A 12727-nucleotide genomic window follows, 5' to 3' on the forward strand; every position below is an offset into this window, starting at 1 on the left:
CCAAGCTGGAAATTTAAGAATGAAGTTAAAGGGAAAGTGAGAATAAGAGAGGTTAAGAAAAACAACAGAATCAACAGAGCAGAAAACTCAAGTAGGGATCGTACAGTATGGCCCAGTGAAATAAGGATTAATAGGAAGGGTGAGTGGAGAAACAAATTTAAAATATTATATATGAATGCACGAAGCATAAGAAATAAGGTGGATGAACTTGAGGCTCTGTTGGAAGTCGGCAAGTATGATGTTGTGGGGATAACTGAGACGTGGCTTCAAGTGGACGGGGCCTGGGAAATGAATATTCAAGGCTATACGTGCTATCGAAAGGACAGACTGATGGGCAGAGGAGGTGGGGTAGCCCTGTTGGTGAGGAATGATACTCAGGCCCTTGCAAGGGGGGACATAGAATCAGGAGATGTAGAGTCAGTATGGATAGAGCTGAGAAATTCTAAGGGTAGAAAGACCCTAATGGGAGTTATCTACAGGCCCCCAAACAGCAGTCAGGAGGTAGGGTGCAGGTTGAATCAGGAGTTGAAATTGGCCTGTCACAAAAGTATCACTACGGTTGTTATGGGAAATTTCAACATGCAGGTAGACTGGGAGAATCAGGATGGTACTGGACCCCAAGAAAGGGAGCTTGCACAGTGCCTCCGAGATGGATTCTTAGAACAGCTTGTACTGGAGCCTACCAGGGAGGAGGCAATTCTGGATCTGGTGTTGTGCAATGAACCAGATTTGATCAGGGACCTCAAAGTAAAGGAGCCATTAGGAGGTGGTGAGCATAATATGATAAGTTTTAATCTGCAGTTTGAGAGGGAGAAGGGAGAATTGGAAGTGTCAGTATTGCAGTTGAATAAAGGGAACTATGGAGCTATGAGGGAGGAGCTGGCCAAAGTTCAGTGGTTCAATACCCGAGCAGGGATGGCAGTGGAACAACAATGGCAGGTATTTCTGGATATAATGCAGAAGGTGCAGGATCAGTTCATACCAAAGAGGAAGAAAGATCCTAAGGGGAGGCAGGGGCAGCCTTGGCTGACAAGGGATGTTAAGGACTGTATAAAAATAAAAGAGAAGTATAACATAGCAAAGATGAGTGGGAAGCCAGAGGACTGTGAAGCTTTTAAACAGCAACAGTGGATAACTAAAAAGGCAATACACAGACAAAAAATGAGCTATGAAGGAAAACTGGCCAAAAATATAAAGAAGGACAGTAAAATCTTTTTTAGATAAGTGAAAAGAAAAAAAATGTTTACGACTAAAATTGGGCCCTTGATGTCAGAAACGGGTGAATTTATTATGGGGAACAAGGAAATGGCAGATGAGTTGAATAGGTACTTTGGATCTGTCTTCACTAGGGAAGACACAAGCAATCTCCCAGATGCAGTAGTGGCTGAAGGACCGAGGGTAATGGACGAACTGAAGGGTATTTATATTAGGCAGGAAATGGTGTTGGATAGACTGTTAGGTCTGAAGGCTGATAAGTCCCCGGGACCCGATGGTCTGCATCACAGGGTATTTAAGGAGGTGGCTCTAGAAATTGTGGATGTGTTGGTAATTATTTTCCAAGGTTCTATAGATTCAGGATCAGTTCCTGCGGATTGGAGTGTGGCAAATGTTGTCCCACTTTTCAAGAAAGGAGGGAGAGAGAAAACAGGAAATTACAGACCTGTTAGCCTGACGTCAGTGGTGGGAAAGATGCTGGAGTTAATAATAAACAATGAAATTACGACTCATTTGGATTGCAGTAACAGAATAGGCCAGAGTCAGCATGGATTTACGAAGGGGAAATCGTGCTTGACTAATCTTCTTGAATTTTTTGAGGATGTATCTATGAAGATGGATAAGGGAGAGCCAGTGGGTGTAGTGTACCTGGACTTTCAGAAAGCATTTGATAAAGTCCCACATAGGAGGTGGGGAACAAAATTAGGGCACATGGTATAGGGGGCAAAATATTGAGTTGGATTGAAAATTAGCTGGCTGACAAGAAGCAAAGAGTAGTGATAAACGGGTCCCTTTCGGAATGGCAGGCAGTGACCAGTGGGGTACCACAAGGTTAGGTGCTGGGACCGCAGCTCTTTATAATATGTATTAATGATATAGCTGAAGGTGTTAGAAGTAATATTAGCAAATTTGCTGATGACACAAAGTTGGGTGGCAGTGTGAAATGTGAGGAGGATGTTATTAGAATACAGGGTGACTTGGACAGACTAGGTGAGTGGACGGATGCATGGCAGATGCAGTTTAATGTAGATAAATGTGTGGTTATTATACACTTTGGTGGCAAGAACAGGAAGGCAGATTACTACCTCAATCGAGTCAAGTTAGGTAAAGGGGAAGCACAACAAGATCTAGGTGTTCTTGTACATCAGTCAATGAAAGCAAGCATGTAGGTACAGCAGGTAGTGAAGAAAGCTAATAGCATGCTGGCTAATAGCTGTACAGGGCCCTGGAGAGACCGCACCTAGAGTATTGTGTGCAGTTTTGGTCTCCCAATTTGAGGAAGGACATTCTTGCTATTGAGGGAGTGCAGCGTAGGTTCACAAGGTCAATTCCCGGAATGGCGGGACTATCATATGTTGAAACATTGGAGCGACTGGGCTTGTATACTCTTGAGTTTAGAAGGATGAGAGGGGATCTGATTGAGACGTATAAGATTATTAAGGGATTGGACACTGTGGAGGCAGGAAGCATGTTTCTGCTGATGGGTGAGTCCAGGACCAGAGGACACAGTTTAAAAATAAGGGGTAGGCCATTTAAAACAGAGTTGAGGAAAAACTTCTCCACCCAGAGAGTGGTGGATATATGAAATGCTCTGCCCCAGAAGGCAGTGGAGGCTAACTCTCTGGATGCTTTCAAGAAAGAGATAGACAGAGCTCTTAAAGATAGTGGAATCAAAGGTTATGGGGATAAGGCAGGAACAGGATACTGATTGTGGATGATCAGCCATGATCATAATTAATAGTGGTGCTGGCTCGAAGGGCCGAATGGCCTACTCCAGCACCTATTGTCTATTGTCTATTGTCTAATACACCTTGCATGGTATGATCTACAAGCAAAACAAAACTTTTCACTAAGCCTATGTACATGTGACAACAATAAATCAAATCAAATTAAACCAGCCTTCCATCCACTGATTCTGTCTATACTTCCCGCTGCCTCAGAAAGCAGCCAAGATAATCAAGGACCCCTTCAACCCCTATTATACTCTCTTCCATGGGGCAGAAGGTACAAAAGTTTGAAAACATGTACAAACAGATTTAGGAACAGCTACTTCCCTGCTGTTATCAGGCTTATGAATGGACCTCTCATATATTAGAGCTGATCTTTCTCTGCGTCTTCCCTGTAGCTGTAACACTATACTGTACATTCTGTTCTATTACCATGGTGTACTAATGTAAGGAATGATTTGCCTGGTTAACACGCAAAACAATACTTCTCACCGTATCTTGGTACATGTGTCAAGAATAAATCAAATCAAATTATTTGCCCGACCTACTGCCTGCCACTCCAAATGAAAATTCATAAGTTTAAATCTGCTGTTCGAAAATTTGATTGCAGTTTTAAAATGGCATTTTGAAATAGGGGAAAAATGAAGCAAAGTGCACTTGAAAGGGAGTTCAGCTGGGTCAAGGCACCCAATGCTGGATAGAAGGAATGTGTGTAAAAGGCTGGAATTGGAGGAATTCAGTCATTTCAAAAGATTGTGGAGGTGAAGATAGTTACAGAAATAGAGACAAAATGCTTCGATTGTGCAGGGCTTTGGTGAGACCACACTTGGAGTATTGTGTGCAGTTTTGGTCTCCTTATCTGAGGAAGGATGTTCTGGCCATAAAGGGAGTACAATAAAAATTTACCAGAGTGAGCCCTGGTATGGACATACAAAGAAAATCAGAGAGTCATAGAGTCATCATAGACCAGTTAGCACTATATTCACTGCACTTTAAAAAAATAAGGTTTTTTCAAGAAACCTGCAAAGTTCTAGCAGGACTAGTCTAGGTAAATGCAGGAAAGATGACCAGGGAATCCAGAATCAGGACTCACAGTCTAAGGGTACAGGATAGGCAATTTAGGACTGAGACGAGAAGGAATTTCTTCATCCAGAGAACAGTGAGCCTGTCGAATAATCTACTGCAGAAAGTATTTGGGTTCCAAAATATTAAATGTTTGCAAGAAGGAGCTGGATATAGTTCTTCGGGTGATTCGGATCAAAGGGGAGAAAGCAGGAATAGTCATGATAACATTGAACGGTTCTGAAAAGCTTATGGGCCTCAAGGCCTATTTCTGCTCCTATTTTCTACATTTATATGAGCATTTGAAGATTGATGCGTTACTGAACCAGGAGTGTAGGCAGCAAATATGATGGTATCAGGTGAACATATGTGTGTGTGTATGGCCAGTTAGCTCAGTTGGCTGAACAGTTGGTTTGGATTGCAGTGTGACGCCAACAACACAAGCTCATCCCCTGTACTGACTGAGGCCACCATACAGAACTCTGCCTCTCAACCTCTCTCCTTGCGTGAAGTGCGGTGATCCTCAGGTTAAAACATTACCACATCCCTCTCTCTGATGAGAAAGAGTGGGACTATGGCGACCTCACTTTATTGGATAGACGCAACGAGGTTCGAGATAAGGGAGGAGCTAGCAGAAATGTGGGTGAGCTGAAGCTGATGGAGGGTGTAAGCCGGTGGTCAACCAGGAGAACATGTAACATGCTGCATCTAGCATTATTCCCCAAGGTGTGGAGAAATGATAAACTGCAAGGATTTCTTCAACACGCCTCACTTTTCAGTGTGCATTAAAATAGACATGATTGGGCTGAGAAAGTGGTTAGGAAAGCATACAGGATAATTGCCTTTATTCGCTGTGCCATAGAGTTTAAGGGCAGGGTGGTAATGCTAGAACTGTATAAAATGTTGGTTAGGCTACAGTTAGAGTTTGACTTCCAGTTCTGGGAATCCACACTATTGGAAGGATATGATACCATTAGAGATGGTGAGGAAGAGATTTATACAATCGTAGAACACAATCCCTAGAGTGTGGAAACAGGCTATTCGGCCCATCGAGTCCACGCTGAACTTCCAAAGAACATCCCACCCAGACCTATCCTGCATTTCTCATTGTTAACCCACCTACAAGGCAAATTAGCATTGCCAATCTACCTAATTACACAGCATGGAAAAGGACCCTTTGATCCAACGTGCCCATGCCTGCCTGGTTTGCCAAACTAATCCCGTCCCCTTTGCCCAAGTTTGGCCCAAATCCCTCTAAACCTTTCCCATTCATGTAACCATCCAAATACATTTTAATTGTTGTAACTTTTGAAATTTAATCACGAGCCTAACCAGCCTGTGCCTCACATGGTCCCACAAACAACAAAATACTATCAACTGAATAACTAACTAATTGTGTAATATTGATTGAGGCATAAATAAAACAAAAATTGTTCAGGTCAACATGCTTGGCTCCCTTGCTCTTTTGAAATTGTGCCTTTTTACGTCCACTTTCACAGAGCAAGCCGCAGTTTGAAGTCTTGTTGAAAACACCACATCTTTGACAGTGCAGCACTGACTACTGCTCTAGGAGTGTCAGCTGTCCGAAAACCCTTTCCGCTTTGTACAAGCCAGCATAAATAAAACTTCAGTGTTGTGGAATTAGGAAACCAAACATTAACAAACCCAACTAAAGCCTGGTACAAAGTGCTTAAACCCTATCCATCAATAAGGTTGTGTTTCTGAGCTCTCTGGCATTAGCAGAACAATTCAGGTACAAGTGCCTGGACATTCCAACAATAGCCAGCCATTAGACTTGTCCCCTCCCTGATTCCTTACATTTTAGCAGTTTCTTTTCCACCAGCTCTAGAGCAGAAGAAAGTGCATCCTGGGAGAAAACGAGACATTTTGGAGAAGGGAGAGAGACAGAAAAAAAAAAGAATCAGAAAGCCAGGTTGCCTGGATATCCAACCATCAGCCACTCCTCACCATCCCAATCAATACATCCATTGATCTGCTGCCCTTGCTGTTGGAAGATCCTACTGTTGCCTGAACTGGGGAATTTTAGTGATGAGGAGAGGTTGGACAGGCTGGGGTTGTTTTCCTTGGAGATAAGGAGCAGAGGGTTGAGAGAAAATGTAAGAAAAAGCATTTTCACCCACAAGTGATGAGAACCTGGAACACACTGTTTGGTGAAGGTGGTAGACGCAGAAATCCTTATAACATTTCAGAATTATTTAGATGTGCACTTGTGATGCTAAGGCATACAAGGCAATGGGCCAAATGCTGGACAATGGGTTTAGAATAGTTAGATGGCTATCTTTAGCTGGCAGAGATTTAATGGGCTGAATGGCTTTCTTTTCTGTAAACTCCATGACTGGTAGAAAGGAGCTGCTATTGATCACAGAATATGCAAGTTGGCTTAGATTTTAAACTTTCCAGAAATTGCCAGGGCTTCATCTGTCTTGGATCTCACTGTTTCCATCGCATGAGTGTTATAGTAAAACTCACACAGGGAGAAAGAGACATTACTTCTCCCCATCTGAGTTCTCCCTGCTCAGGGATTGATGATATGATGGATGTACAGTGCTGACCCATAGATTGCATGTGGGGATCGAAAGCATTGAGCTACCAGAGTCCCTTATTCAGATATCCAGGCACAAAGAGTGAGAAACAGTGCTCCTTCCTGGGCCAAACAAATCCCATCAAAGCCCCCAGCTTCCCAATCCCTGGAATTTCACAGATCAATGCCCAATTCACTAAACCAGCTTTTTGTGAATTCTTCTCACGGCAGAATTAGCAGTAACCCCCCACCTCAGATTCTGGAATGCTCCTCGTTCTTCAAAACCGGAGCTGAGAAAGTGAATTGAAAGTGACAGAATTGGGTGATGGTTATCCTAACCAATGAAGCGCATAAACCCGATTAACGTTTCGGCGAATTTTAAGCTGAAGAATTGAGCAACGATCCTCGAGGCAAAGGGCAGTGTAGTGATAGCTCCAATCTCCGCTCCTGCTCCAGGTCAGTCTCGGCTTATGTCAACATCGTTACGGCTGAAAGGTCATGGCAACTCCTCCAACAAGCTCTGATTGGTGGCAAAGAAATTCCGCAGGTAGCTCATTGGCCTGAGGAAAGCCAATCACTGCTTTCAAAGACTGAAGAACTTCCTTCAGGTCAAGCGACGTATCAGATCCAAGCAAGAACTTGGGCACTGGTTTGGTTGGGGTGGGTGGTGAGCCCCTTCATGGCTGGACAGAAGGCTCAGTGAACTCTGGAATAGCACAGAGAACTGGTAGAGATGGACGAGCTGGCTCGAGAGAATATCAATCTACTGGCCAAGCCAAACTCTCTGGCCACAGAGAGGTCAGGTCTGTCATCCTGTGGAGCAGTGTTCATCCTGCTGAAATCAGCCCTTGGTGCTGGGCTCCTCAACTTCCCCTGGGCTTTCAGCAAAGCAGGAGGGATCCACATAGCCATCACCGTGGAGATGGTAAGTCTGGACTCCACTTGATGATTGTTCATGATTAATGCCAAAAGTCATTATTTCAGTTGTCTTCTTTTGGTGTATGTTCTTTACATGAGCATTTGTTGCTGGGCAACAAATACCTCAAGTTGCAACCACTTCTGTGTGAAACTAAGCATTCCCAGGGCAGGTACAACACAGCGTTAAAGACAGCGCAAAGCCTCCTCTACACTGTCCTCATCAAACAGTCCCAGGGCACGAACAGCGCAGGGTTAGATACAGAGAAGAGGTCCTTTTACACATTTGAGCTGAGAATAAAGTTCCCTCTGCACTGTCCCCATCAAACACTCCCAGGGACAGCAGATAATTAGATAGAGAGAAAAGTTCCTTCTACTCATTTAAACTGAAACGAAAGCCTTCTCTGCATTGCCTCCATCAAACACTTCCAAACAGGTAGAGCACGGTGTTAGACACAGAGTAAAGCTTTCTCTACTCTTTCAAATTGAAGGTAAATTGTGAGTAAAGATGTCCAAAGATGTGCAGACTAGGTGGATTAGCCATACTAAATTGCCCATAGTGCTCAGGGGTGCGTGGGTCATAGGGGGATGGGTCTGGGTGGGATGCTTCGGGGGGCAGTGTGGACTTGCTGGGCCGAAGGACCTGTTTCCACACTGTAGGGAATCTAATCTAATCTAATCTAAAGTTTCCTTGACACTGTCGCCATCAAACAAGGACAAATACAGCACAGGGCTAGAAATAGATGAAATCTCGCTCTACTCTTTTAAATTGAAAGTTACTCGCCCTCTACTCATTTAAAATGTAAGTACCGTCACCATCAAATACTCCCAGGACAGGGACAACACAGTGTTAGAAGCATAATAATGCTCACTCTGCCACAGTCTCTGTTAAACACTGAAGGACATGTTCAGCACAGGGTGAGATATAGAATAAATTTCCCTCTGCACTGTCCACATCAAACAGTCACAGGACAGCATGAGGTCAGATAGAGAGCAAAGCTTCTCTTACACTAGGCCTTTTCAAATTCCCAAGCCATGCTCAGCATAGGGTTAGAAACTGATTGACAGGGACAGTGTCAGTGGTGATTCAAACACGCCAGGGACAGGCACAGCACAGGGTTAGACAAAGATTAAATCTCCCTTTACACTGACCCCATCAAACACTCCTGGGACCGGTACAGCACAGGGTTAGATACAGAATAAAGCTGTTTCTACACTGTCCCACCATATAACATTTCCAGAACAGGTACAGCACAGGGTTCAATGCAGAGTAATGATGTCTCTACACTAGCCCTTTTCAAATTCCCTGACCATGTTCAGACTGGTTTAGATATTCATTAAATGACCATTCACCACTGCCCCCTATCAAAAGTTCCCAGGACGGGTACAGCACATCATTTGATACATAGTAAAGCTCATTCTGCACTCCAGGACAAGTCATGTGCAGGATGAGAAACAGAGTAAAGCTCCCTCTACACTGTGCCCATCAAACACCCCCAGAACAGGGACAGTATGGGGTTAGAAACAAAGTATGGCTCACTCTACTGTTTTAAACGGAAAGTAACGATCCCTCTGCATTGTCCCCATCAAACACTCCCGGGACAGGAACAAAGAGGGTTAAGATAATGACTGGGATGGCCGGACGTGCTCAGCAACAGTGGCCTTAGCATCAGTATGTACTGTAGTATCATTACCTCTTCACTGTGATACCCTTTCATATGCCATCAATGCTTTCATCATTGGTTCCACTGGAGGAGTGAGAACATCCAGCCACATTTGCATTTAACTTCACAAATAGTTAGCCTGAAAAAAAGACAGAGAATCATTGTTTAGGGCATGGCGAATAATTCACAGTACAACTACCTCCAACACCACCCACTCCCCCCCGCCCACCCCATGGGCATCTCCAAGCAGTGAATGGATAAAGGAGGCACAGGGCCACCAACCATCTGCGCCACCAGCTGTAAGGACGCTGCGGCTCGCGGGCTGTCTGGATCCAACGCTACTCACAGTACCTTCGCACAGCTCCCTTCAGCGTAACTCCATTCCGCCAGTAAATGAACAAGAGGGGTGAAATGTCACTGTGTTCCATCTCTTGGCCACAGGTCTGGTTTCTATGTCCAACTGCTGATCACACGCCTGTGAACCTGGTCAGAAGATGGTCCTTTGTCAATTCATTTGAGGCTTAGACTCATCAGAACCATGAACTCTGTGTCCTGCTTATGTTCAACCTGATCTGTGATGGCTTCTTTAGCTGACTAACCTTTTCCAGTCATCCTGGGAGATGACCACCTTGATATTTATATTGCAACAGTCGCGGACCTGATAGAGTTGCTTATTGGGCCACTCTGCAGCCAACAAAGGTCAACCATGCTTTTGTGGGGCTGGAGTCCCAAATAAATGGGGACAGGTAAGGATGACAGGATTTCCTCCTGGAACCAGATTTGTAAACGAGATATGGCACTGTGACAATCTTACATTTCAATGGATTACCAACATCTTATTTTCACTGAGTTTTAAAATGAATTGAACTCGTCGATGGACAGGTTGGGATAAAACTGAAGATCTCTGAGGGATTATTCAAACAGTGATATGACTCAATCAAAGCCTGATTGGATTTGTAGTTTCAGCCTGCACGTGTTTGGCTAGTGAGGTTGAGAGATTGCAACAGAAATTGATTGCAATGACTATAAACCTCCCACAGTGAGGATTGGGATAGAAGAGAAGCTCCAACCCAACTGTCAGCCTCAGGCTCCAGGCCTTGGGCCCAAGACCCGGACACAGGTCCCAGGGCCCAGGCTCCAGTTCCAGGCCCTAGGCTCCAGGATCCACGCCCCAAGCGTCAGGCCCCCAGATCCAGGCCACAGGTTCCAGCCTGGAGGTCCCAGCCTCCAGGGTCCAGGCCTCAGGCTCCAGGACCCAAGTTCTAGGCCCCATGCTCCAGGCCCCAGGCTTCAGGTCCCAGGCTCGAGGACACAGGCTCTAGGCCCCAGGATCCAGGCTCCAAGCATCAGGCCCCCAGACCTGGGTTACAGATTCCCAGCCTCCAGGCCCCAGCCTCCAGGCCGCAGGTTCCAGGACGCAGGCCCCAGGGTCCGGGTCCCAGGCTCCAGGCCCAGGTTTCCTGGCCCCAGGTTCCAGGTTCCAGGCTCCAAGACCCAAGACCCAGACTCCAGGCTTCAGATCTCTTTCACCTCACTTCGTGGCCATCATCCCGACATTCAACTAAGTTAAACTTGCTCGCAGCATTTTCTGCAAGTCCAACAGTTTTCCAATTCCTTCAGTCACTAATCCCAGTGTCACTTACGTAATCTGAGTGCCTGTTCTAGCATATTAGTCTTCGATGCGATATCTCTGACATTTCTGTTGTGTCCGCTCACATTCTCATTCTCCAACTTAGTACCTCAGGTTCTTTCTGCTTAATTGGGCCCCAAACCCTTAATCACAGACGCTGTTCCTTTGTTCTGTACCACAGCCTTGAAACATCATTCACACCTTGGAGCCATTTTGTTTTTCAATTTTGTTTCTACATCTGCTGCTTCCGTGAGCAGTTTCAGAAAGAACTCTCTCTGAAAGTTAACAGCTCCGCTGAAAACGTGACTTTAATGTCATTTGGTTTCCATGCCCATGAATATGTGGTCAAAAACGTCTAAAAGGCTATCTCGATTAATCTGCCAGCTGTGGAGGAGTCTATTCTAACGTCAATATCTTTCGTTCCATTTCAAAACTCCAGGTGAGGGACCTCTCTTTAGTCTGGTTTCTGTACTAAGTCATGCATTAAAACTACTTGGTGCTCACCTGGCAACTTAGTAAAACCTCCAAGCTCCCTCCAAATACTTCATTATCTTCAAAATATTTAAGAGAGCATCAAACTTCATTGTCATAAGGATATCTTCTCGTTCTGTCTTGAGATTGGAGTGAAAGAAAGGTCACCATAATCTATTGAAGCTTTGCAGTGTATGTCTACCCTGAAAATTAAGAGATTTCCAATTTGCAGTGCAGGATGATCTTTGTGAGTTCGATGTGCATTTTCTTCCGCAGTGCTCAGGTTCAGAGCCACAATGATTATGTGTGATTTCTTATTGTACAACAACTTCATCCATGACCTTCCTTCCATCACAAGGTCAGAAGTGGGGATGTTCGCCAATGATTGCGCAATGTTCAGCACCATTTGCGACTCCTCAGATACTGAAGCAGTTAATGTCCAAATGCAACAAGATCTGGACAATATCCAGGTTTGGATTGAAAAATGGCAGGTAACATTTTTGTCACACAAATGCCAGGCAATGACTGTCTCCAATCACAGACAATCTAACCATGCCCTTTGACATTTTCCTCACTGAATCCCCCACTGTCAACATCTTAGGGATTACCATTGAGCAGAAACTCAACTGGGCAAGCTGTGTAAGTACAGGGCTGCAAGAACAGGTCAACAGTTAGGAATACTGCAATGATTAACCCACCTCTTGACTCCCAAAAACTGTCCATTATCAAAAAGGCACAAGTCAGGAGTGTGATGGAATACTGCCCCACCTCCCCACTTTCCTGGATGGGCACAGCTCCAACAACACTCAACAAAATTTACACCATCCAGGACATAGCAGCCCACTTGATTGGAACTACATCCACAAACATCCACTCCCTCCACCACTGATGGTCAGTAGCAGCAGTGTGTACTGTCTATAAGATGCACTGCAGACACTCACCAAAGACCCTCAGACAACACCTTCCAAACCCATGACCACTTCCATCTAAAAAGACAAGGGCAGCAGACACATGGGAACAGCATGACCTGTAATTTCCCATCCTGCAACTCACCATCCTGACTTGGAAATATATCACCATTCCTTTATTGTCATTTGGTCAAAATCCTGGAATTCCCTCCCTCATGATATTGTGGGTCAAACCACAGCACACGGGACTGCAACGGTTCAAGAAGGCAGCTCACCACTACCAAGGGCAACTAGGGATGTGCAATAATCGCAGGCCCGGCAAGTGATGGTCATGTCCCACGAGTCAATAAAAAAATGCTTTCACTTCATTTTATCAGTTCAAAACCTTCACCTTTTGGCCACCAACCTGAGCATTCAACTTAGTTAAACTTGCCAGCATCTTTTCTTGCAAGTCCCTCAGTTGTCTCAATCCTCCAGTCACGAGATCCCTTTGACAAAAGATCTTTTTGATTAAGCACAAGGAATGAATCTCAACAGTTACGACTAAGGAGCAATGGTAGGCCACGCGGCCCTTCCAGCCTGCTCTACCATTC

The 12727-nt window shown here is 44.9% G+C and overlaps 1 protein-coding gene across 1 annotated transcript in view; it reads left to right on the plus strand.

Moving 5' to 3' along the window:
* Positions 1–7279: 7279 nt before the first annotated feature.
* Positions 7280–12727, plus strand: part of slc38a8a (solute carrier family 38 member 8a) — a 51133-nt gene continuing 45685 nt past the window's right edge. Inside the window, exon 1 of the mRNA XM_048546900.2 lies at positions 7280–7471. Coding sequence (XP_048402857.2) covers positions 7280–7471 — 192 coding nt within the window. The remainder of the gene's footprint in view (positions 7472–12727) is intronic.

This window comes from Stegostoma tigrinum, chromosome 16 (assembly GCF_030684315.1).
Source record: "Stegostoma tigrinum isolate sSteTig4 chromosome 16, sSteTig4.hap1, whole genome shotgun sequence".
NCBI lineage: Eukaryota > Metazoa > Chordata > Chondrichthyes > Orectolobiformes > Stegostomatidae > Stegostoma > Stegostoma tigrinum.